The sequence below is a fragment of the Strigops habroptila genome (genome assembly GCF_004027225.2).
Source record: "Strigops habroptila isolate Jane chromosome 13 unlocalized genomic scaffold, bStrHab1.2.pri S16, whole genome shotgun sequence".
Lineage (NCBI taxonomy): Eukaryota > Metazoa > Chordata > Aves > Psittaciformes > Psittacidae > Strigops > Strigops habroptila.
The window spans coordinates 8,038,074-8,064,462 of NW_022651054.1; the positions used below are offsets into that span (position 1 = coordinate 8,038,074).

The window sequence follows — 26,389 nt, forward strand, 5'->3', positions numbered from 1 at the left end:
CCATCTGAATTAATATACTCAGAGTCCTTGGATGTGGGAAGGGGGTTAAACTATCTCAGGCAGAATCCGCTGTTGGACCTTGCTGCAGGAGAGCAGTTTGTCTTCTGGCAGGGCAGCACACATCACCTCTGCACAAAAGGTGGGAGCTGCTTGGAGGTGAATATATGGCAGAGAGAGGAAGGAGCAGCTGAGAGGTCATCAGTTCTCCCAGGTCATTAGAGCATCACGTCGTGTGCATCATGTCTAGGTACAGAGTGACGACAAGTTTGGATGCTTCAGGAGAGAAATGTTTGCTTCCTGGCGAGAAGTAAATTAGGGTAGTTTGCCTAGCGTCAGTATGTTATGAGTCAGGGACGTTCATTAACATTTACCAAAATCTGAGTGAAAACTGAATTCTTCATTTGACAAAAAGGTTGGGTGTGATTTTGCTGGGTTTTGGGGGAAATTCTCCAGAGAATGGAGCTTTATTTTTATTAGACATCTGCATGCCTGCCTGCAGGAGACTGCAGTTCTGTGTGCACTGATATATAGGATCTGTTGTGTTGTCAGGTTACCTGGTGGTACCGGCTGTCATCGACGTGATGTGGTGGTGGGTGTCCCAGCAGCGTGTCCCAGCTTCATGCCAGACCCACCACACCTGAGCCAGCAGAAAGTCTGCACTGGGGGAGTTGTCCCTGCAAAATACTTCAGACATGTTTTCCTGGGCAGGGTGAGTTTCTATGCAGCATTTTGCACTGTATTCTCACAGCATTTCTCTTCTGGTGCTCCTTGTTTAAAAGTCCACCTAGAGTAGCTTGTGGAACCAGAGATTTATTGATGTGAACCCAGGAGGAGATTAGGTAAAAACACTAGTTTGCGACCAACTCCCCGAGCAAACCACAACTCAGCATTTTCCCAGGAGCCTGTGGCAGGCTGCAGGGAGCCTGTCTCCTTCCTGGCTGATGATGGGGCCCTGTCCCTGCCCAGAAAGGTTGCCGGAGAAGTGCTGAGCGTGGCCACGCTGGCTGTGAGCCCTGGCCCTGCCCATCACTTGCTCCTCTGCGATGATCTACCTGCTGCATTGCTCTATGCCGGCAGCCACAAGCTGGCTGGGAGAGGCTGTGCCGGCTGGGCTGTGAGCAAGTGCCATGTGTTGCTTCAGTCCCTGGTGCGCTCCCAGCCCCAGAGGCTGTGGGTGGCTCACCCAGCCTGCCCGGCTGGTGCTGAGCACTGGAGGGGGCACTGCCGTGGGCTGGAGCCTGCTACAGCAACAGAGCACTAAATCAGGGCTACCCTTTTGAGCAGCAGTGTGGCTGGAGCTGGGAGTGGGCAGCGTGCCACCCGCGCCCCTGCTCAGTATGCACAGAGCATCTCCCTGGCTCGTCCCTGCTGTGAGCTGGGATGCCACCGGGGCTGCCACAATCTCCAGGGGCTGGGACAGCCCTGCTTCCTGCTCCAGGGAATGCGATGCAACAGGACAGCGGCTCCTGACCCTGCATGGTGACCTTCCCTCCTCCGGAGAGGTCTGGTGGGGACTCACGCTGCTTTGACAGGGAGATGGGGTAAAGGGGTGTGGGGAGGTGTGCTTCGACCCAACTTCTGCTTTGCTCCCCCCGGGCACAGCGTGGCTTTGCTGGGGAAGAGGCAAGGGGCTGGCTGCCCTCACTGGTGGCCGTGCGGGCCAGCCACAGCCCTCATTCCTCCGCTGCTGGGTACCGCTTTGTTGCTAGCTGGTGACATCACCCGAGAGCCCACCCCCTGCCTCTTATCCGTCTCTCCGTCTCGCTCATTTATTCACAGGCAGCGCTGGCAGGATCAGGGGCTGTGTGAGAGCCGGAGCTGGCGGCAGCAGCATGCGTGCAGCGTCTGAGGCTCAGGGTGCGAGAACCACGTAAGGTGCCTGCCAGAGCCTCCCCCTTCACCTGCCTCTGCTTCCTTCAGCACAAACTTCACGGCTCCTTCACCCACGGTCCGGGCTTCTCCGGCAAGGCTTGGCAGCGACAGCCGCATGCATGACACTCCGAAAAGGAGAGAAAATGACCATAAGTATTCAGGAGCACATGGCTATTGACGTCTGCCCCGGCCCCATCAAACCCATCAAGCAGATATCCGACTACTTCCCCCGCTTCCCACGCGGGCTCCCTGCCGGTGTTGGCCGCAGCAGCACTCTGCGCTCCGCCGTCAGCCAGCCGTCTGTCAGCCCCGCCGAGGCGCCCCGTGAAGAGGATGAGGATGTGGACCAGCTTTTCGGGGCATATGGCACAACACCCAGCGAGCAGCCAGCCAAGTGCCAGGCACCTGAGGAGGTGGTGGACCCCGAGGGCTACGAGTCTGACGACTGCAGTGAGTTCCTAAGTTTCCATGGGAGTTTGCTGGGTGCTGAGGGCAAGGGTGGGTCTTAGGGACTGGTCCCCCATCTTGCTGCCTGAGCCGTGCGCCCTGCCTGGCTGCTGGCCACGCTGTCCATCCCTGGGATTACATTGCAGCAGTGACAAGCTCTGATCTAACCAGGGAGGCTGTCACAGCACTGCTTCGGTGCTGCTCTGGGTGTAGGGAGGCCCTGGGAGTGTTCCTGCTGCAGCCAGGCTGGCCACTGAACCCAAACTAGGGAAGTCTCCCAAGAGCCACCAGTTGCTGTGCTTTGCTGTTGTGGTTGGTGCACTTCTCTACCTTGTCCCTGCTCAGCTCCTTGCCTCCAAAGGCTGCCAGCTGTGCTCAGACCCATTGGTTAACCCATCTCAGTGGTGCAGCCTGCTCCAGTCACGCTGCTGATTAGCTGGTGATACACTCCAGCATCACCCGGCTCCAGATCGGGGAGATTTATTGGGAATGATATCTGCCTGGGAAATCTCTGCCCTCTCCCTCAGCAAACTCCGGTGTGTCATTCCTCACCCTCCAGCTGCAGACAGAGCCCTGCATGAGACCAGCGGGGGCTTTTGAACACAAGGCTTTGGTTCTGGTAGATGCAGGTGTTTGCAGTGAGGTTTAACCCCTCCCCACCCAAAACATCCTTCCCACTCAGCTCTCTGGAGGTTGAAGACTGCAAAGCAGCTGTGTCAGGCTCAGCCAGCCACGGTGGCTGGGATAGCATTGCTTTCCTTGAGGTGGGTTAAAACACAAGGTCTCCGTTCAACTCAGCCTTTAGGGGCCAGATCCTGCAAGAGACTGAGCACAAAGTTTGAAACTGGGAGATGCCGAGGAAGGGAGTCAGTGCTCCTGAACAGTGCTGCGTGCTCCTCCTGAGGGAAGTGGGGAGGCTGAGCTCCTACAACGCTGAGCTGTTTACGGCCCAGTGCCGGGGTTTTCCTGTGTAAAATGTCACAGCCCTGCCTAGGTATCACTCCCTCACTGCTGGGCTGGCCTGGGCTGCTGCCATCTATGCCAGACCCCAGAGCATGAGAGAGCTCCCTGGGGGCTGTGCTTGCTGCAAGGTGGCATGGCCACCCCGTGCCCCCCTCTGCCTGCTGACCACCAGCTCCAGAAGAGGCTGGAGCTGTGGGTGCAAGCCAGACCGATGCTCCCTCTCTCCCCATCTCAGGGTCATGCTCTCTATGCAGGGGCTGAGAGCCGCTGTGCTCCCAGGGAGAACATGTCTGCTAAGCCGCGTTTGTCCCAGCCAGGCAGTTAACAGTGACTTTAACCGGATTTGGGTTATTTGCTGCTCTCATTATTAGATCGTCTTTGCTCACCCCAGCAATAGAAATGAGAGCAACTGGGCTTCATGGGCAGAGGTATGTGTGGGCGCCGAAGCAGTTGGGGCCCTGGGGTGCAGCGCTTTCACTGGGTGACTCGTGTGGAAATCACCCAGGGCGCTGCATTCTGGATTTAGCCCTGGCAGCGCTGCTGGAAGCAGCTTGGCTCAGCGCCGGGGCCGGCGGGTGTTTGTCTCGCCCCGGCTGCTATTAGGAAGAGTGTTTCTTACAGCGTAACAGGTGTCAGGCAAACTGCTGAGGCTGTTTTGCCAGATGTGGTGGGTTTTCAGCGGGCAAAAGCACAGCAGTGCCAGAGCGGGGAGGGGGGACTGCTGGTGTCCCATCTCTGGGGACAGCGTGGGATGGCCTCAGCTGCTCTCAGGGCACCGGTTGGCATAAATGGGCAGGATGAGACTGTCATTCCTCTGTGTTCAGCAGCCAAGTCACAAAGCCAGGTGAGGGCTCGCTGGCCCCATTTCCCAGGCAGGGAGCTGGGAGGGGAGTCATGCAGCCTGGCTTGAGCCCTTGGCTATGCTACGGAGTGGCTTTTAGCTCCCCCACATCCCATGGTGGGTGATTCAGGGCTGCTGCATTAGTCACCTGCACTAAACTCCCCCTGGGGAACCTGTCTCTGCCTGTACAGCAGACAGGTTGGGGTTTAGGTGGTGACAGTTCCCTCAGGTGACACAGGGATGGTGGTGTTGGAGCCTGGGTGCAGCACCCACAAGTCAAGGTCTTGCTGAGCAGGGTCTCATCTTACCTCACTCCCCAGAGATGCTCCCAGCACAGCCCCACAGAGGTGCAGGGAGAGGGATTTTCCCATGGCAGGATCCATTGGGAGGAGTAGAGGATGGCTCTTTCCCGTTTGTCCCACCTGCTTGTGGGTTTCCCTCCTCCAACACCAATGCGATAGTGCTGGCTGGCTGGGAGGGAGGGCTAGAGCTGCCCTTGCCTAGAGAAATGCAGCATTTGCCTGGGTTTCCCCTATGCTCATTCCAGTTTGATGTTTCTGGGTTTCCAGCAGCACCAGCCCGCCGATGATGGGTGATGGGGCTGCGTTGCTCAGTCACCATAGCACTGCAGGGTGGCATTGGGCAGGGGCTGGATGGGAGCTGCCAAGCTCCCTGCCTGGTCTCCATCACCCCTGGCAGGGCTGCAGGGAGCTGTGCAGGGTATTTAGCACCAGTCACTGGGACACTTTTGCAGAGGCTCAGGTTGATGGCTCTGAGACACATGGGGCTGAGGCCAGTGTTTCAGGGCACCACAGTGCAGCCCTGCAGAGCTGGGGAGCTCAGAGCTCAGGGAGCTGTGAAAGTGCCAAGGAAAACAAGCATGGTCCCTGTGGGGCAGCCATAAGCAGCCTGTTGAATGCAGCGAGTGGCAGGGAGCAGGCAGGACCAGGGAGCTAACAGAGCAGATAATGAGCAGAGATGTTGGGGCTGGCTCTGGGAGCACTGGGAATTGCGTGGAGCCAGCCCTTCCCATCAGACCTGCCAGCAGCGCTGCTGTGAGGATTTGCAGGGTCATGGTTGGCACGCTCTGCCATCCCAAGGCTCTTGGGAGAGGAACTCATCACTGCCCTATGCCTTCTCCATCCTGTGTCTGCAGGGATGCTCCAGGACCAGAGCCCAAGCTGTACAGAGCATGTCTTTTCCCGCAGCAGGTTTATCCCTAATGGAGCTGTTGAGAAGGTGGAACGAGGCAGGAGAGTTGTGGAAACACGTGTGTGGTGCAAACCCTGTAGAAGGGTGGTTTAGTGTTGTTGGATCAATGCTAGCATCTGCTGTGAGCAGAGGACCCACAGGGATTTGGGGCTGGGAGAGAGGGGGATTTGCTCCTCCTACCTTGGGACGCTTGGCTGTCACCTCATCTCTGGTTCTCCTGGCTGGTGCCTGGTGACAGCAGCAGTGCTGTGGCCCCTGGGATCCGCAGCCACCAGGGATGCTTCCTACCCAGCCGGGAGGCACACTGCCAGGGGAAACTTGGTTCGCAAGGAAAATAAGCAAATGCCAGCTAGGTGGCAATGTGCCACCTGCAAGGAGCTGGGTCTCGCCTCCCATCTCCCCCGATTCGAACACAAATCCCTGCTCCTCCAGTGGCTGTGCTTTCCCCTCCACAGCACCAGTGTGAATTTGTACCTGATGGATTTTTAAGGGTCTCAGAAATCTCTGCACAAGCAGCAGAGAGGTAGAAACGTGGTCACTCTGAGGGAGCACTGCTGTGGCTTCTCTTTGCCAGAGGACAGCACTGGAGGCAGCAGCCACCCTTCTGTAATGTTCAAGCAAGTTTCTAGCCCTTGAAGAAATGCTCCATTCCCCTGAGCTGCTGCTTAGCTTTGGAGCAAGGCCGTAGACAGTGCTGGAATTTCCTCCCTCCTCTGTGTATGTTTGGCTCTGGGTTTTCAGATGGGGAGGCAGCCTGAGAACGTGGGGATGCAGCGGGAGCTGGTGTTTCTGGAAGAGTTACTCCATACTGTTCCTGCCAGTGCTCTGGGACTATTTATATGTGTACAAACCCAGCCAGTTCTATAGCATACCCAGCTTTATTCATGGGAGGAGCAGGCTTGTGATCTCCCGAGCTGCAGCAGCATAAAAACAGTAGTTCTCCAAACTACAGCTGAGAGGCCTGTCCTGGTGTACGGCTGCTCGTGACGCCTGCTGCAAGCAACACCACAGAAGTTATTTAGAAAGACTCTCATTCTGAGCGAAGAAGATAATTAGGCAGGCAAAGCTGTCATGCAGATATTAATTACTGGCTGCTTAAAGACGTAAAGAAGAATGAAAGTCTTAAGGGGTGCGGGGTTTGCAAGTCACCTGGCAATGCTTTTGGTCAGACAGGAGGAGGCAAGAAGAGATGACGAGGGGAAATGTGCATTGAAATGATGAGGATATTTACTTCTGAAGCACAGCTCTTTAGCATATGCTGCCACTGCTATTTATAACCTTTGAATCGTCTTTTCAATCCAGATAAGGCCAAAAGAAGTTGGTGGTTTTTTTTTTTTTACACAGGAAACAAAACAAACCACTGCTGATTTCGGCAGAGCCTGGAGCATGGGTTTGCCAACCCCATCAGAACCCGAGCTGCTGACGCCAAAGAAACATGTGTAGGTAGTGGGCAGTGTCAGACCTGAGAGTTAACGGCATCAGGGAGCTTGTAGCCCTTCCAGGATGATACAGGGTGTTAATTAACCAAGGTGACTTTGGATTAGCTCCTGTCTGGTTTCCAGCAGGATACCTGGGGAATCAGGAAGGTGCTGGTGTGGGGTGAGCTCTCACCCTTTCCTGCTGGCTGCCCTATCAGCGATCCAGGTGAAGGCTGCACATCGAGTGCTCTTGGTCCTCCAAGGAGCCTTCAGCCCCTGGAGATGCTCATTCCCAGGGGGTGTCCATGGACAGGGCCACCCTGAAGTGCTAGAGATAAATGCAGGGCACCCAGCAAGGCCAGCACATGAGGGCGGGCAGGGTCTGGGCATCCCTTCTCCAGCAGTGATGAGGGAGCATACGGGCTGTGGCCTCCAGCGTCTCTGTTAATGAAGGAGCCACGCAGCTGCTGGTTAATGAGGGGCCTCCCTTCTCCCTGGCTTCCTCCCTCCCCTGCAGCCTGCCCAGCCCTTCACCTTCCCCTCGTCCCAGCATCCAGGAGGGAAGCTTTCTGTCCCATGGTGACTCTGTCACCCTCATCCCTTCACTGACACTCCTTGCTCCAATGCGCTTGAGCCCAGGGGGTTCCCAGATCTTTTATCTTTGTATTTAACACTGAAGGCAATTTTGGGGGCTTGTTAATTGCAACGCTGTCTTTCATTAAAGGAAGAGAGAGGGAGAAATTTGAAGGCCATCTCTAAATTGAGATTGCCAAAAGCCTAATTGCTGCTGACATCAGGGACCATTTAGTGCTGTAAAACATAATTGCGTCTCTGAACTGTTCTGAACAGATAAGTGTTCCTCTGAACACTCCTCCTGGAGAAGACAGAAGAACTGATGAGCATCCATCATACAGCCTTGCAAAGAAGCAGCTCCCTGCTCCAGAGCTTGCCAGGGACTGGCGCTGTGTCTCCAAAATGAGGCAATATTAATTGCCATAGATTTTAAGTGGAAAACCATGATGAGGCAGGGAGCAGTTGCAAGAAAGAAAAGTTGTGCTTGTTCCTCACTCCTGGTCCTGTTGAATTCAACCACATCTGTGGAACTCCTCAGGAAGAAGGGATTCCTGCCTGTGTGCTGGATCCGGTCCCTATGTTGGACTGGGAACATCCTGCCCTGCCTGCAGCAACAAACCAGAGTCCCGTGATGCTGCCAGCTAGTACCACATAGTCCAGGTGCCAACGGGAATGTCCATGTCCCAGCATGGTGTGCTGCCCTTGAGACATGTCCCAAAACCTTCCACAGGATACCTTTTTCGTGGAGTAGATCACAATGATGCTGACTTTCAGAAATGTCCCATATTCACATGCCTTCCCTGGCTGATGCTGAAACCCGCAGCAATGCCTGTAGCTGTAGGTTCATGCCAGAGGTCACTGCTACCATCAGACCTGGGGCCTTGCAGCCGTCAGGGTCTGTAGCACCTCGACTCAGCACCTTGCAGGATCCATCCCTGACAAGCCATGCACTCTCTCCCAGTGGAGGCACAGGAGTTGCAGGCAGCAGCCCAAGCGGGTCCGTGCATGGACTGGGAGCGCTGCACGTGCTGGGCAAGCTCAACCTTGGCTGCAGGAGGCTGCTGGGACTGATGGTGCTGTTTTCCAGGGCAATCCTGTGGGGTTTCAGGGGCTTGCTCCCATGTGGCCCAGAGCATTGGTCCTTGAGCTGCCCCATGTGTGCCACTGAACCTGGACAAGGCACTGGTGCACATCCAGGGAGGCAGGAGCACACAAGCTGCCTGCCAAAGTGATCTTCAGCAGCCCTGCTTGGAAATGGCAAGAAATAATTTCTGTTCCTCCTGAGGAGTCATTTACCAACATTTTACATGGGGCTGTAAGTGTACAGAATTACTTGCTGCCTTTCAGGACCTTTAAAATTATCTCCATTGCAGAGGAAAATTAAAGCAATGGAAGAATAGGGACCTATCTTTTATAGTGCATTAAAAAATACCTAGTCTGAAGGTTACTGAACCTGTGCTTTCTGTAAGGGAGAGCTAATCCAGACAATCCCCAGCAGTCTTTTTACTGCTCCACTCTGATCTCCTTGGCACAAAATCCATGAGCAGGTTATCTTGGGAGCAGCAATGCTGATAAGCAAGGGGACTTAAGGCCCTTGGACTTCTTTTTAATTAGTTCTATAGTGGGGTTTTTTTGTGCAAACCTCAATTTCTTCTGGTGTAGAGCCTGGCTGGGCTTTCTAATGGCAGTTGCACCGCGAAAGCTTCCTTGACTTTGGAAGGTAAGGAGCCCATTACTTCCTTCCTCTATGGGCTTTGCTGAAGCTTGTGGGTCTGTTCTGCATGCATTGATGCCTCTTCTACGTCTTGGGCATCTCTTGGGCTGAGAAACTCTTCTTCTTGGGGTGTCCCAGGTCACCAAGGGGGTAGATCTGCTGCACTGTGCAGCCCAGGCGAGGGCACGTAGCACGAAGGACAGGGTCTGGATAAGGGAGCAGAGAAGAGTTATCGCCACATTTTGCCTTTCATCCCGCAGGTATAAATAGAAGCTACTTCAGCCTCCCTGTCACCATGGGCGCTGATGGGAAATGTCAGCAATAAACAATTCCTGCTGACTCCACCACCACGGGCGCAGCGGCGCTGTGCTGGACATGGCGCTGCCCACGGGCTCCAGGCACTCGCTGTATCCCATGGCTAAGCCCGGAGATGCATCTGCCCATTATGCTGCCCTCTGATAATTTTGTGGCCCACTGAATTAATCAGAACGCCCAAAGGTCAGTGGAAGAAGAGGCTGCATTCCTGTGCAAGTCAGATTTATTTTCCTTTTTAGAACCTGTGTTAAATCCCAGACCCTGGCTGGCACCTTCCCATCAATCTCTCCCAATTCATGGAGAAGAAAGAAGGTCAGAACCTGCTAATGAGTTCAGCTCTCCTAATGGTTATTTTATCATTGGAGCAGAATAATTGTAATAATAATGATACATCCTGCCTGCTGTCTGGAGAGTGTAAAGCTGCCTTTGTAATGCCTGACAAAGACATTTATTTATATTTTTTTTATTTGCAGCCTGTGTGATTAGAGGGCAGTGTTCAGAATAGCCCAGTCGAGTTAAATATGTCTAGTAACAGTGCTTGGAGTCTAATTGCTGCCCTTTGCTTTTTTAGGCACTTGCTCCTTTAATTAAAAGCACAATCAAGTTGCATCTCAGCTGTGAGGATGGGTGGGAGGAGGAAATCAATCAAAGAAGGGTGATTCGGCCGCTTTGCAGAGGGCTCTGCTTGGAGCTGGCTTTGGTCCCACTCCTGCTGTCTGGAGACAGCAGGTCTGCAGGAGGAGTGAAGGTGGTGAGACCTGTGCTGCTGTTTGGTGTTGGCTTCCCTGGCTGCTCGCTCGGTGTGCTCCCCGCTCTGGGGGCGCAGGGCTGGCTGTGGTCCTGTAGGGGTTCACACAGAGCTGCTGTGGGATGCAGGGCTCCCACCCCTGGATTCAGCTGGAGATCTCTGCCATCTCCTCAAGCTCCAGAGCAACGCTGAGGCCTGGGAGCGGCTGGCTGGGAAGAAGGCAGCTTGAGTGCCAGCCTTGTCTCTGCCTTCACTGTGCTGGACCCATCACCCAGCAGCATATCCCCAGGAGGTAACAGAGACTGCAGGGCTGTGCTCTGCTCCTGCAGGAGATGTGTCCTCAGCATCCGCCACCCTGCTTGGTCCTGGCTTTGGCAGCAGTGCTCGCCCTCAGCTCCATAGTGGCACCTTAGCTGCCAACCCCCAAATTAGCCTGATCCCTTTTGTCATCTCCATACAGCTGCGTTTTTAAGCAATTAGCACAACATGGTCTGATGATGTTTCCACATCCCTCTGCTGAAGGCATATCCTTCCTTGGGAATTGAGACTCACTGTCAATGAAAAAAATCCCTGTATAGAGGAAAACCCTTCCAGGGCTGGGAGGAAGTGTGCACCCCTGCCCATGCCCTCCCATCTGCTGGCAGCTCCAAGATGAAGGGGAGCTGCTCAAGGTTTGCTTGTGGACTACCGGTGCTGGGCAGCAGTACCTTAGTCCCCATCTGCAAAACACATTGCTGTGCTTTTAGGTGTTGCCTGCCTTGCTGGCACGGGGCTCCCTGCTGCTCTCACCCCTGGTGCAGGTTGTGGCACTGAGGGGACAGGAGGCTTTGTCAGTATTTCCTGGCCAAAGGCTGTTTTCACGCCAAGCTTTTAATTTGTTTTATAAATTGCCCAATCCAGCAGGCTAAGCCACGGGCCTCCTTCTGTGATAAAAATAAAATAACAGCTTGAACTTGGGAGGGCCGAGCGATGGAGCAGGCAGGAAGCAACTGATTAAAGGGCAGGTGGAAATGATGAGGCTCTGAAACTGGAGGCTTCATCTTCCGCTCTCCAGTGAAAACACAGATTTGTGGAGTTTTGCTGACTTGGCTGTCACCCGTGTTCCGTGGAGCTTCCCACTACACCTGCCCCAGCACAGCGGGCTGTGCCAGCCCCTTGGGTTGGTGCTGTGATGCTGCTGTATATGGCTGTGAGCTCCCCATCGCCAGGCAGAGGCATCTAGCCACCAGCACACTAGGCACTGCTGAGTTTTCCTCCTACCTGCATGATGTAGAGCAACTTTAGACATTTGGAAATGCCCATTTGGCCAAACCCAGAGGTGATGCATGAGGTGTATGGGGTGTCACCCCATATCACTTCATCTTCCCTGAGCCCCAGCAGGTAAACCCCACTGATTTGTGACTTACCTAAGCTGATAGCTAATGTGCCATGAAATTACTCCAGAACGGGGTGGGGTTTACATTATTCTGGCAGAAATAGCTCTGAATATTTGCTTTGCTTTGAAGGCAAGATGTATGCTCCAGAGCAATGATTTTTATTTGCTAGCAGGCAAACCTGTAGCTCGCTTGGGTTTGGGCCGGAAGATCGCTGTGAAATTGCAGCAGGAAGGTTTCAGTCCCCTGAATATCTGCCACCTCCCAGGGTGCCTGGTTGCAGAGACTATTGACGCTTATTATTTCCTCCATAAAGTTTGTCAAACTTACCTCCTAGGCAGCAAACCCTGCTTTGATATTAAACAAAATTGTTCTGGTTTTTATTTTGGATATTTTTTCCCCCTGCTCTGAACCTGTGTGTGCCGCACAAAGGTGCAGTTACCTTGGAAACAGCGATGGGATGCTGTGCGGCGGCAGGGCAGCACTCCAGCAGACCCCTTTCGGGAAGGTGGGCATGCAAAAGTGTGGGTTGCTGGGTCCTGAACTGCTGTGGAAGTTCAAGGCTGGTGGCAGGTGAAGTGTGCCAGGGGAGATGCTGCTCCTTGTCTGGGCTTTGGTATGCAAATCAGGTGCAGAAGCCATGGAGAAGTTTAAATCTCGGTTTTGGAAAGCATCTTTTTAAGGCTTTTCTCTGCTTTAGATTAGCGTGACTTGCTCAGATCGTCCAAAGGGGAAAGAATTTCTCAAATCAAATATACTTTTGCCACTGAAGCTCCTCTGGTTTGCTCTGGTCTCCTGCCCTTTCCATGTGGTCCCATCCCAAGAGCTGCCCCATCACTGCTATTCCAGGGTTGCGTGTGCCATAATGGAATGCTGCTCTGATTAAAAGCTGCAGGTGTTTTTTATTTTAACCATAAAAGTATTTTCATTCTCACTGGGTTTAATTTACAGTTTGCAGCCAAATTGGAGCTGGGAAGGGATCCCATTGGTGGCTCATTTGCTTGAAGGTCTCAGTATACAAATATGCATTCTGGAATGCCTGCAGTGCTGGGAGGGGAAGATGTGCTGACAGTGGGTCTGGGCTGTGTCCTAGCTGTGCCTGGATCCTCCCAGAGAAAACCCTTCAGCTCCTGGGGGACGGAAGCTGCTGGCTGCAGTGGGGCTGCTGATAGATGGGGGTGACCTGTGTGAAAGCCCACAGAGGCAAAGCCTCTGCTCTGGCCACAATGCCGGGGCAAGCTGCAGCCATTCGTTCCTCTCCAGGGCTGTGTCAGCCCCACCAGCCAAACGTGGGAATGGCACCAGCCTCCCAGCATGAAGCCATGTTTCATAACAGGCTTATAGGAGGATGCTTTATGTTTTATAATGTCTGCAGCCATTTCTCTAGCATCTTCATCCTCTCCTTTTGTGCTTAGAGGGAGAAAAGCCGGTGTTTGCTGGGGCTGCAGGTTAATAACATCTTTTCTCCTTTGCAGCCACACTGGGGACGCTGGATTTCAGTTTGCTCTATGATCAGGAAAACAACGCTCTCCACTGCACGATCAATAAAGCCAAGGTACGCCTCAGCGCCGGGCCCGTGAACAGCAAGGACCAAGTATGCCCAGAGCTGGCCATCTTTGTCCTGCATTATGGGACCATCAGGGGCTCTGGTGTCCCCCACTGCAACCATCCCTTTGCCAGCTCCACTTTCATACCGACACCCAGTGCTTCTGCCTTCTCCTTCCCCTCCATCCCTGCCTTTCAGAGTGTTTCCAGTGGGATGGAGACGGCTGCTCATCCCCGTGGTGAGATGGTTGCTGCTATTGATGCTTTTAGAAAAGCACCCAACCCGATGTTGTTATTTACTTGACGCTGTGACCGGCTGTCAGTTTATAAATGGCTCTTTTAAATGCTGCTAATCATTGCCACAAAGTGCTCTGCCTCAGCGCCTTTGCTGTCTGTGTGATTGTTGCAATTAGGGGGTTTTTTGCACATTTTGGAGCAGAAACAGATAACTGAGGTCCTGATTCTCCCTCTGGGCCCATGAAAGGTGCTTCTGGGTGCTGCTTGGTTCCTCTCTGCTTCTCTAGTCAGGAGGACCAGAGCAGCAAGGGCTCTACGTTGACACGGCTGGACCCCAACAGTGATGGGTTGGTGGAAGAAGACCCAAGTCCCTGTAGACCTTGGGACAGGGTGGAGGGTTTTTACAAAAGACAGGAGAAACTGCAGGGTAACAGGCTGTGAGCTCAGCCACCAGAGGGTGAGCCCATGCTGTTTGCCTTCATAGGATGCTCCTCTCCCTTCCAGCTGCAACTGGCTCATTTGCAGCCCTCATTCCATAGCCCACTGTGCTGAGTGCTAAGCTGGGGGCTGAGGATGCACATTCCTGCCCCATGGTTCTTCCCATCTGGAATAAGACCTCAAGCACAAAAGCTTGGCTTTGGGGATGAGATTGGAGGTATCTGCCCCAGCAGACCTGGAGCTGCTCTGGGCTGGGGGATGAGCACAGTACCCACAGTTCCCTGTGCAGGGCAGAGGCAGTTTTGCTTCCTCCCCTGCCTGTCGTTTATGAATTCACCAACAGCCACTGGGTACGGCTTCCCTTGGCGCACTCTGGAGCGGTGCCAAGGAGGAGATTTCTAATTGGGTTTGCAGTGGGTGGAAGATGGGAAGGAAGGAGACCTGCGAGCGGCAAGTGATAGATCTAACATCAGTGAGAGCAAAGGCAGGGCTGGCAGAGCAGAATAGCAATTGCTGACCCCATCCCACGGGGCTGGGAGCACCACGTGGCACCAGCATCACCCCTACTCACAGGGTGGGCAGACCCCCCCCCCACTGCTCTGACATTCAAGCGTTTGAGTCCTGTTCATTTCCATTCTGCTCTCATTCTCCCATTTTTCTCTTTTATTTACATTGCCATCTGCTCGCTCTCATTTCATCTCTCGCCTGGGGAAAGCTGCCAAAACTTGACTACAGAAAGGTAAGGGCCAGGACCCTGGCTGCCGTCAGTGTAGCTGTTAGAAGTAGTGGTGTAGAGGAGGTGACGTGGTGACCGGGGACACCAGGGGCCTTGTGCACAAGCCACAGCACAGTGCCGGGATGTGCACTGCCCTTGGACCTGGGCTGGGGCTGGTCTGGCCGGTGTCTTGTGTGCACATCTCTGGCCCTCAGGATGTGCCCCAACTCCAGCAGTTCCTGAAGCCTCCTAATGGCCAGCAGCCATTAAAACCTGGACTGTTTCAGCCATGGGAGAAATGTTTTTCTTTCTCCCTTTGATAACTCCCCCAAGACAACCCTTTTTCTCCCTTTAGATCTTTTTGCTTCTATTTTTTTTTTTCATCTCCAGCACTTTTATATATGTTGATGCCCCTCCTGAGTCCTGTTATCAGCTCCTGAGGAGTGGGAAGGGGTTAGTAGGCTCTTGGAGGCACCAGCAGCAGGTTAAATCTAATCTGTCATGCTCCACCACCAATTTTCTGCTCTGCAGCCATCAGCTGCTGTATTGTATTGTGCAGGAGGTCGGAATGGCCCCTCAGCCTGACCAGGGGTTTGCCCTGGTGCCCAGTGCCTGGGGACATCTGAGCTATTCCTTGTTCCCAGACCCCCAGGTTTGGATGGAGCTGGAATAGGGAGTGAAAAGAGGTTTGCTTCACTGCAGGAAGTATGGGTGTGGAAGCTGGCAACCTTGGGGCTATCCCAGGCTGTGTGGTTACACCAGGAGTAAGACACTTGGTGCCTCAATTTCCCTAATAGCACATAGAGGTGACCTGCCATCAGGCACTTTGAACTTCCAGTCTGGAAGCTGATTTTGGAAGGCAGTGCCCGGCATCTCTGCAGGCTCTAGCCTGGGAACCGAGGATCCTGTTTCCTCCTGGAGATGAACAGGTTGAGTACAGGATTGCAAAGTGAGTCCTGCCTCTGCAGGGTGAGGGATGCTCAAGGAGCATCCACCTCCAGCCTTAACCTCTTGGGACAGTCCTGTGCTTTGGCATTGCCTTCAGCAGGCATGATTGAGGTATGGTCTCAGCAGCTGGGGCAGATGCTGCACCTCTCCCCATGCTGCCTGCAATGGCACCAAGTTGTTACCCTGTGACACTGGTGTGATCCCCGGGCCACTGCAGCAGCATCAGGCCTTGCTGGTGCTGCACCATGGGGCCGAAGCAGATGCTGTCTTGGGGTATCACAGCACCGGAGAGGTAAGGACCAAGAACGCCCATCACTTCCCGGCTGGAGCACGGCTGTGGTGCTGTTCCCAGTGTTCCTGCCGCCTCTCCCTAGTCAGCAGAAAGCTCAGGACCCGTGCAGGCAGGAGCAGGCAGGCTGCCAACAGCCACCTCGCACTAATGACTTTAGGTCTTGGCAGCAGCCCTGCCTGTACCCTGCCTTTCACGCTTCAGGCACGGCTGAATTAAGGCACGTTGAGGCTCAGCTCAGATCGGTGGGAGAATAAATCAGGGCAATGTGAGAGCCTGTTCGTGGCTGCGGGAGCAGCTGTGTGGCAGGCTGGCAAAGAGGGCTCTCCCCTTGCTGCCGTGCAGGAGCACCCTGCGCTCTGTTGATCTGTACTGTCATGTGTGGGAACTGCACTGGGCATCACCCCCTGTGATAAAATCTGATCGAAAATGATACCATTAACATATCACTGCCTTGGCTTTGATGAGGGTCTCATTTTCTGCTCAGCCTTGCAAAGCCTAACATGCTGCATGGAGGGAGATAATAACCTGCTATAGTGGGGATCTATAGAGGTCTGAGGCAGTGTAGACACTGTAAGGCTGAGCTATCCTGTAGCTCTGTTGGTCTCTGGCATTTGGGAGGAGGATGCCCTGGGCGAGTCTCAGGTGTCTGTGCAGGCAGCGGTGCAGCAGCTCCCTGGCCTCAGGCAGGCCACGCAGGGCAGATGCTGCCCGTGTGAACATGTACCTGGGCTGCTCTCCCTGCACTGCTGGCTGCAGCCGCAGCTAGAAAACACCTGGGAGTTTCCACCCTGCCGAGCATTTGGATGCTCATATCTTCCAACCGAAGCCGAGTGCTGGAGGTCTGCACTTATGGATTTACTCATAAATATTCATCACTGCAGGGAAATTCCCATCTCAAAGCTGTGTGTTTCCTCTGGGCTGTCAGGGTGGAAGTGCAGACTTTGCCCCATTTCAGAATGGGATGTCTTGGCCTGGGAAGAGGTATCCAGGCTGTTTTTTGGGCAGCAGGGAGCCTGCTCACCCTGCAGGCAGCTCATCATGGGGTGAACGATGGAACGAATCTGTCTCCTGTGATATCTGTATGCCTCTAGCGTGGTGTTAATCGGCAGCCCGATTACCCTGGCTTGTAATTAAATCCTATTGATTAGCTAAATGTCACTGGCACGGAGAGCAGCTGGCAGTGGCTGGGATGCAGCGGGTCTCTTGGTCTCCATAGGTTTGCAGCAGGGGTTTTGGGATTGGGTAGAGGAAGGGGTAAAAATGAGACTTGGTGTCCATCACGCATACCATGGTGCAGAGCACCATAAATTGGTCGTGGCAGGAGGATTGCCTGGAGCTGGGGCTGCCCTGGCTGAAGCCAGGGGGAGACTGCCCACATGTATGAGCCCCTTGGTCCTCCTTTGCCTTTTGGAGCAGCTTTGGGCTGGAGGGTACTCCATGCAGGGGAAGCAATGGTGCTGGTTCCTCTGCAGGTCCCTGGGAGGGCTGAGCTCCCGCAGAAGCAGCTTTGCAGGGCAGAGCCATTGGGGCTGCTCTCGTGTTAAATTCAGCTCTGTGCCAAACTCATATCAAGTGACATGGGACGGAGGTAGATGTGACATTAGGATGCATTTTCCGGGCTCCTGTCACTCCATCTTCCATTGCACATCTATTAAAAAAGCCTTTAATAGCCTCCTCAGAGGTAATTTAATTGAACGGAATTGATGGGTGAATTACAGAACTGCCTGTCCTTCTCCATCCATTTTTATTGGAATTTGCTTGCTTGTTTCTGGTTTCACTTGCACCATAGCATCGGGCAGGAAGGGCACCTCAGGCTGGGGAGAGCCATTGCCTGGCCGGACAGATCCCCTCGGGAGCCTGGGGATCAGTGTCTACCCATGGAGTGGTAGCAGCCACCACCAACTTCCTCCCATCCTCCTTATCTGCTGCCTTCCTCTTCTTTTGGGCCAGCGACATCACCTGAGAGGCACTGCAGTTAAAGCAGAGCCGTTTAGCCTCCATTTGCTACTGATATTTTTATCCTTTTGGCTCTGCTTTAGAAGCAAAATCCTCTTTGCTGGGCACCATTTGGTCTCCCTTGCTCCAGGGCAGCATGCTTGTCTGAAGCAGAGCCCTCACCAAGGTCAGGAGCAGCTCAAACCCTTGACTGTTGTGCAAATCAGGGAGGGGTGGGACGGGGCGTCCTAGGGGCTGCCTTGGTACCGCGGGTTAAGTGGGGTATTTTATTTCATACATGTGAAGTATGGAAGCGATTTCACCAACATTTCCCTCTTTAATTTGCCTAAAGCCAGGCCTTGATGATTACAATTTCATTGCACGCAGCCTTTCCACCAGCAGCCCATACAAATGCTTTCCTGCCAGGTGGATCCCTGGCAGCTGCACACGCTCATTAATCCCAGGCACTGAATACTCTGCTCATCACACTAAGTGTGTGACGAGTCTTTAGCATCACCCAGCCTGGTTTCTATGCCCAGGTTGGAGCTGGGGTTGGATGGGTATCTCTGCAGAGAAACCCTCCTCTGAACCAGGCAGAAGATTGCCTTCAGACAGCCTAGAAATAACTCCTACAAGGATCCTGTAGCCAAGCTGGAAATAATCCAAGGACTTTTATGATGTAGCCATTATCATTTCCACTTAGGACTGGTAAAAATTAGGCTCAATTTTTCATGCTCCTTTGTTGCTTCCCTACCCCGTGGAGGTTTTTTCCATGCAGTCTGTGCAGTTACGGCTTTGGGCTGGGTTTGTGCATCACTCTTGGATAGTTTTCAGCCAGCTTGTTGTTTTGAAGAGGAGCAGGTTTGTCTCCTCCCTCTGCCTGAAGCAGGATCAGCTCCAGAGCATCGCTATAACAAACATGATCCACATCATCCTTTAAGAGCTGTGGTGGTCTTGTAGAAAATCCATCAGGGATGGTCGGAGCGAGTGTTTCCTTGTGTTTGTGCTCCGGTGCCCCCAGATTTCCCTGCCAATGCCGTGGCAGTCGACTGGCGACAACCTCCCACTGGCCTTAAAGCTGTTCTTCCTTCATCTGTGCCTTAATAACGAAGAGTAGGTAGGTGCTATCACACCCTCTGGGAGCGCTTAAAAGTAGCACCACAACAGCAGAGGTGTATGTTTGCTCAGAAGCAATTATTAAATGACAAAAGCCTGTAATTTTAAACCTTGAGAATCACTGCGCTGATTTACTTAACCCTCAAATTAATTGTGATCAGGATGTCACAGTCATCCTGAGCGGAGCGGTGCTTTGTGGCCGATGCCAAGTGCAGGTGAGAAGCCTTCTCGCAGTTTCCCCTTGGCACAATCCGCAGACGACATTGGAATGCCGATTGTGCTCAGCTTTTGCTGCACAAACCATATTCTCCTCCTTCCCCATTCCTAGGAAAACTCTGCATTTACTCCATGGACCAGCAGCATCCCGGGGAAACAGGCATTTGTAGATGGGGTCAGCAAAGCCACCCTGCCTGCCCAGCGTCCTAACTCCTGTGTTTTGCTGTTTCCTCCCCAGGGCCTGAAGCCGATGGACCATAATGGTTTGGCGGATCCATATGTCAAATTGCACTTGCTTCCTGGAGCCAGTAAGGTGAGACACCTTTTCACTTCTCTTCCTGGGGCTGCACCTTTCCCTTTGGAATCAGACCAGGGAGGTTCCCCAGGGAGAAGCTCTTCACTGGCTGACCTCAGTCTCCTGCCCGGCTCTCACTCAGGTGAGCAGGGGAGAGCAGCAGCAGGAGGTGAGAACTGGGGCTAAATCCAGCCCTAACTCCTCACCCTTGCGAGCAGGGGGTGCAAACACTGCACTCCAGAAGCCCCTGGGAAGCATCGAGTGAAATGATCCGGAGCTATAAACAAACCACCTCTTTTCTTTTTTTTTTCCCCCTTTTTCTTTTGCATCTAAACCCCCTCAGATCATAATAAACCAGAGTTTAAATCATAAGGGAAATATTTCCATCTACTTAAGTTCAGCACTTGCTGGAGAGAAGAGTAATTAAAGATACTAATGTATATAGTGAGAGCTTGGTGTAACTGATGGGATGTTGAATTTAAATGCTAAATGTATGTGATATGAATATTAATTGCACTCTTATTACACTAAAGGAAAGACCTTTTTGGGGGAGGTATATTTACTTGTTACGGTTCAGTTGAATTAATTCATAATGTTCAGCGCAGTAAGCGGGAGTTTTTAACCACATTTCGAGTTCTGCTGGAAATAGGAGAGCCAGAAGCACTTTCATCAGTGATATTATCTGTCTTTTCCATGTTTTGCAAATTCATTGATTAGCATTTCTGCTGGAGGTGATGGAGATGAGGGAGGCGAGAGGGAAGCTCTGTGCTGAGGGTAGTGCAGGAGCTACAGACTTTACAAGCATGGCTTTGGAGCAGCCGTGGGGGATTCTCCTTGCCCCCACGTCCCTCTGCCTCCATGATTCCTCTGTCTCTGCACCTTGTTTTCAAACTGCCCAGATCTGCTCTGGGAGAGGTGAGCACATCTGGGGAGGAATAGTGGATGTGTCCTGGCCTGGATGTTTCTGTATGCTCATTCCAGCAGCAGGACAGTCTCCAAGTCCATTGAGCGTTTCCATCCCAGTCTTGGGCTCTCAGGCACCTGCAGCAGAGCTGAAACCAGAAATGTGGGAAGCAGGGTTGGATTTGTTCACCTCATGCAGAGGTCTCCAAGTGAGCTGGTTACTGAGTAAATCATTCCAGGTGGGAGAAAAAGGTGCTCCCAGAGCTCAGATCCTTTGATTTAGTTCACATTCATTGCTCAGAGCAGCATTGGCTGCTGGGTGATACCCCTGTTACCCCCTTAGCTAAACTCACTTTCCTTCCAGAGATGCAGAGCCCCAGCCCCAGGATCAGGCCCCAGTGGGTCTAAGCAGGCAGTGGGTGCCATCAGGGTGCTTCCTCTGCTGTCCTTGTCACCCCTCAGCAGGCTCTGCGCTCCTCTCTGATACATATCTTGCTGCTCGGGCTGGAGACTGGTGTGGTGGAAGGAGATAAAATAGGTGTGGGCTGAAACCTGGTAGGCCAGAGTGGCTTGTTTGAAGCAATTTCACAAAGTTGGGGAAGATTTAAGGCAAATGAGGTATTAAATCAACAGCAACAGCAGGCCATAGATGACAGCACCCGTCTGCAGTCTCCTTTGGTCTGCATCGCTCTGCTGTCGCCCCTGGACAAGCCTCTGGGCAGGCAGGGATTGTCTCAGTGAGGCTGGTGCCCAGGAGCTTCTCCTTCCGTGCTGCAGACAAACTCCTGCCTGAGTGATGTGAAAAGCAATTGGCGTTGCAGGGCTTTAGATGCTGCTGCTAATTTGAGTCCCTCCTGCCCCTGCATCCCAGTCGGCTCCTGGAGCATCACGTCTTTCTACAGGGGTATCCTCCTCCTAACCTGGTCCTTGATGTTTTGCAGCTCCTCACCCAGCCTCAGCAATGCTACACAGGGCCCAGGTTTCTTTGAAAGGCAGAAATGGCTTTGCAAACCTAAATGAAGCACAGTGCAAAATACAGAGGTTTTCTCTATCTCTCAGAGATAGACCTAGAGCAAGCAGCTGCTTTGCATGAAGAGTTTGGGAGTGAGATGTTGTGCTGTGGTCCCTCGATGGCTCTATTGCACTGGCAGCTCCTTGGCCAGTGGCTGTGTCTGGTCAGTCTGGAAGAGGTTGTGTGTTTGGGGTGCTTTTGGTGGGGAAAGGACATGCTAATAAGGTGACCCCTCTCCTAGCTGCAAGCACAAACTCTTTTCTTCACCCCATGCTTCACATCCTGCTCAGATTGAGCTCAGGGCTGGTGACCCAAAGATGGGTAGTGCAGCAGCTTTTCATAAAGCCACACAAGATAACTTTGAAGTATTGATTTCCTGAGAGTTCCTTATGCCCAGCAGTGGCCGAGGCAGGGATTGAACTTTCTGACTTTACATCTAATTAGAAGGAAAATTGCTGCTTTGCGAGGCTGTCCCGGGGGGGGGGCTGATGGAGAAGCCCCATCTGAAGCCTGCAGCCCTTTGCTTCTGTCACCAACAGAAGCAGGTGGCTCAGGGAGTGAGAAGATTAATGTCCCCGAATCTGGGGGTGTGTGTATGCTGGGATGCCTCATCCATGCCAGGGACACAAGTGGCTGTGACAGCCCCACTGTCCCTAACCTCTGCAGAGCTGTGGCACTGGAAAGAGTTGCCAGTGCTAACAAAATGTGTATAAAGGAAGTTATTTTGAGTCAGGCAGGAATGGGAGCTGTGCTGGGAGCAGGAATGCAAATAAACAGCCAGAACAGCAAATTGGTATTTTTTAACGAACCTGAAAAGACATTTTTTTCTCTCTCTTGGTCTCTCCTGCTGAATAAATGAAATCCCCGTCCTCTCTCTGCTCTCTGCCAAGGTTCTCGTTTTGCTGGCTGTTTCCAGGGTGCAGGATGTGGGGTTGGATGCTTTGCAAATGAGCACATTTCCTTGTCTCTGGTTATTGCTGTGGTCGGGGTGGATTTGGGCCACCCCATCGAGGACTGGCCAGGTTACAGCACTGGGGCAGAGGGGCAATAGCATCAATTGCCCCTTTATGTCCAAACTGTGCTTTGTTTTCTCCCCCTTCCCTGCCCATCAATGCCCAAACGACCACCTGGGGTCCTGCTGACCTCCATCTCGTTTGGTTTTCCAGGCGAATAAGCTGAGAACCAAAACGCTGCGGAACACTCTGAACCCCACCTGGAATGAGACACTCACCTACTACGGCATCACCGACGAGGACATGATCCGCAAGACCCTGCGGTAGGGCCCTGGGGGCGTGAGTGGGGTGCTGAGCCCAACGCTGGGTGGGACACGTGTCCCTTCTCCTCCCTTAGGGCCACCTCCCCATCCCAGTAACAGCTTCCTGGGGGAGATCATGGGGACCCCCGTTCCCCAGCCCCAAAGAATGATCATGGCAGCTCCTCATGGCAGAGTTATTACCCACCAAGGCCTATAGATTGTGCTTGTGCCCTGCACACCCCATCACCCCCATGGTGACCAACGTTTGATTTACTGTGAGCCTGGGCTGGAATAGCTAGTGAGGAGCATGGTCCTGCATAACTCAGTGGGCTCCTGCCTGCAGAGGTGGTGTTATTTGGATTTAACCTCTTCATGCCCAGCTCTCATGGGCGTGTGTTAGGGCTTTACAGGCATGTCTTGCTGAGAAAATCTCCGCAGGAAAGTTCGGGGCCCTTTCAAGGCTGAGCTTTTTGGAAGAAAGCTGGAGGCATCTGTGAATTATTGCCAAACTAAAAGAGGAGCATTTGTATGTATTTGTTCTATTCTCTTAGTTTGGTTCAGTCCCTGTGCATTTGGCATCTCCTGGAAGCATCTCCCAGGGGCTGGGAGGTGTTGTGTGGGGCTGGTGGTGGCCAGGAGCAGTGCGGTGGGGCTGTGTGAGCTTGGAAGTGCTGCTTTGTGGGGTCAGACCCCTGTGAATGAAAAGGTTTTCATGTCTTAGTCACCGTCCCACATGGGTGAGGGCAGGGAATAACTTGGAGCCTGTGGACAGATCCTGCCCAGGGCTGCTCCGTCACCGCTCCGATCTGGGACCATTATGCAAGAGGATTTGCTGTAAGAGCTCCTGTTGAACAAAGGAGGCTCTTACATCCTGCTCTGGCTTTTGTCAGCTCCGTGGCTGGCGTCTGACCCTCCTATTTGCAGGTACCCTGGGAGTTTATTATTTTCCCCAAGACAAGAGCACAAAGCTGCTTTATAAAAGGTCCTGCTCCGAGGTGAATTTGGGCAGAGCCTACCTGTTGTCTGCAATGTGCATAGAGATGAGAAATTTAGCGCCGCAGATTATTATTTCACATGGAAAATATTAGTCATGCTCAAAGTGCTGCAGGCTTTTTGGGCTGGAAAGCCTCTGCCTTATTTTTATTATTATTATTGGCTTTTTCTTTTTTTTTTTTTTCTTTTTTCAATTTTTTCACTCCAGGCTTTGAAGTTTTCAGCCTTTTCAGGCATGGAAATCAGTTTGTAGGAAGGTGTTCGGCTGAGTTGTTTGCTGAAAGGCACCTGGGAGCAGAAGGGTTTGACCCCCACCTTTTTGGGGCACTGGTAGCTGCTTTCCCCTGGGGAAGAGCTGCACTCACCTGCTCCTGGGAGGCACCAGGGAGGTGAGGGATGCTCAGTGACAGGGGGACATGCAGAAATATGTGCTGGATTTGCCCTTCTCTCCACAGACATCCCTCATTAGCACATCCCTGCTCCTGCCCACCAGCCTGGGTGCTGCGGGTGCTTTGTGGGGAGCCAAGTATGGCCACAGGCTCCCTCAGGGGGGACATGGCTGAACAGAGACAGCATTTCGCTCTTGGGAGCTCCACAGGGAGCTCAGGAGATTGCTGGTGAGGTCAGTTAATGGCTCATTACCCAAAGTGGCTTCAAAGGGCACTTTTCCAGGGAGGTGGGGGAAGCCTGGAGCCCGCCTGCCATGCAGTTGTCCTGTGTGAGTTCCCAGCTGGGCACTCTGCAGGGAGCAAAACTCCCTGTGAAGCCTCATCTGCTCATACAGGGGCAGCATCCCCATCTGTGGACAGATTTGTCACAGATCTGTGGCTTGGCATCTCCTTGTGCCATCAGAGCCATCCGTCCATCTCATGCCATCATACTCATCAGAGCTGCCTCTTTGCAGGGGGTTCCCAGGCTCTCCAGCGCTCTGCACTTTGCAGCTTGCCAGCAGCTAACCCCAGTGAATTAGGTGATAATTAAGGATCAAAATCCTCTCCATACGGAGAGGAATATCCAAGCACAACTCTGACTCACTGGCATTTGCAGCTAGTCAGTGGGATTTGCTGAAGCATGTCCCCATGGAGGTGGTGAGCCCTATGATGACATGGCCACAGGGACCACGCAAATCCCCATCTTGCTTCCAAGTATAGTGCTGGGGTCTGGCACTGCATCCAGATGAGTGGGCTCTGTCCTGTGGGATTTAGCACAGCCCAGTCCTTGCCAGAAGTGTGGGAGCCCCAAGCCCCACCACCCCAGCACTAATGAGGATCAAGATGCGGCTGGGAGAGACTTAGAGGGGCTCTGCTGTCTCCCTGGGGAGGTTGTGTGAGCAGGAAAGTGGACAAGTTTATGAAGTGGAGCTTGCTGTAGGGCTGGTGCCTATGGCTTTGGTTTTGCCTGGTAAAGATTCCAGAGAATTAAAGAAACAAACTTTTGCGCAGAGAAGGTTTCCCAGCCAGCATCTCTGCTGCAGGGCTGTCCTGTCTTATGGGCCATCTCCTCTCCTGCTGTGGTGGGTCTTCCCTGGCTGGGATTCAGGATTCAGCCTCTTCTCTTGTGTGGACCCTGAACAATTTTCTAGTCAGGACTCTGATCCCTTTAAAAAATGTCCCACACGTAGATGGTGTGTAAAGGTTCCAATGAAATAAGGTTTCTCAGTCCCATCTCTGAAACCAGCATGATGCAGGATGGGCACTGGGATGCCCTTGGTGGCCCCATGTCCTTCCCTGTGCTGCTCAGTGCTTCATCCCAGCTTGCCCTCAGGCAATGGGCATGTGCTCAGCCGCTCTGCCCAGTGGGTTTGGCAGAATTTCAGGTAGGATTTCAAGCTCTTGCCCATGGCCCAGGGAATTCCTCCTCTAAAACAAAGCTGCTGAGTGCTGTGGCTCCATTTCTTGTCTTGCATGGCAGAGCCAGAGCCTAAAATTCAAGTAGTCTTCATTTTCCTTAAGAGCAATTCCCCAACCCCCTCTTTTCTTTTCTCCATCTTTGCGGTTGAAGATATTGGCAAAGGAGATTTTACTTATCCTGAGGCAGGTTAGGTGAGATCAGACTTCTTGCAAACCAGACACAAGGTAGAAAAATCCATTTTTTTATTTTAATTCCTTGCTTGGATTTTCTACTTCTCAAACACTAGGTATTTAATCGAGTAGAAGGATGCAAGGCTGGGAAACAAGGCTCCCCTCAGGGGAGGGATCTCTGGTTTACATGAGGATGTGCTGGGGTCTCTGGTGGCTGGGGCTCAGCAAGGACTCTTTTATTTGTGGGTTGAGCTGTTTCTCTTCTATGAGCCTCTCCATAACACCAGTGGCAATGGCCCTTCGCCCTTGTGGTGCCACTTCCTGCAGGAAGCATCTCCCATGCTGTGTATTGTCCTGCCTTCAGTGCCTTGCTTCACCCACCCATCATCTTGGCGAAGTATCTCCTCTGCCAGGAAAAGAGGACTTCAAAGCTGCAGGGACGCTGGCTTTCCTTGTGCTAATCAGGCGAGGCTCCTGCAAGGCAGCTGTGGGTAGTTGAAAGAGCATGAATGATGCTCTCCTCGGTCTGGGAGGTGATTGTTCCCTGGGTGCCTCCTCAGTGCTGAGATTCATGGAGGGGCAGGGAAGGCGATTTGCAAAGTCTCTTTAATGTGAAAATAATGGTGGAGATCAAAGCTGCCTACAGTGTTTGCCTCCCTGCTGCCTGCAGAGCATGTGATGCAGCAGAAAAGCTGGAAAAGCACCCAAAAATCTTCCCTGCCCACCTGGGCACTTGGTGGTATGGGTCCAGCATGGGTTGGTGGGTCAGTGCTGGCACGGGGCACTCTGCTGGTCCCTGCAGCCCTCCTAGGGGGATGAGTGGCATTCACGTCATTGCAGGAGCCCAGAATAAGGACATCCGCTGCCTCCTGGAGAGCAGAGTAATGGATCCCTCTGGCCCGAGACGCCCAGCCCCATGCCATGCCCTGGCAGGCTGTCCCTCATCCCCATGCGGCCTCATCCAAGCTGCTCGAGTGACCTTGCTGTGACAG

The 26,389-nt window shown here is 53.0% G+C and overlaps 1 protein-coding gene across 2 annotated transcripts in view; it reads left to right on the plus strand.

Annotated features, from left to right (window-relative positions):
• The first annotated feature begins 577 nt into the window (after positions 1-577).
• DOC2B (double C2 domain beta) overlaps positions 578-26,389 on the plus strand; it is a 36,048-nt gene continuing 10,236 nt past the window's right edge. Inside the window, exons 1-5 of one of the 2 annotated variants that reach the window (XM_030472764.1) lie at positions 578-709; positions 1,780-2,322; positions 12,952-13,031; positions 19,157-19,231; positions 22,295-22,404. In XM_030472764.1, coding sequence (XP_030328624.1) covers positions 1,992-2,322; positions 12,952-13,031; positions 19,157-19,231; positions 22,295-22,404 — 596 coding nt within the window. In that variant the 5' untranslated portion in view covers positions 578-709; positions 1,780-1,991. Of the gene's footprint in view, positions 710-1,442; positions 1,503-1,779; positions 2,323-12,951; positions 13,032-19,156; positions 19,232-22,294; positions 22,405-26,389 lie in introns of those variants that run through there. The other variant, XM_030472765.1, reaches the window with a different exon arrangement.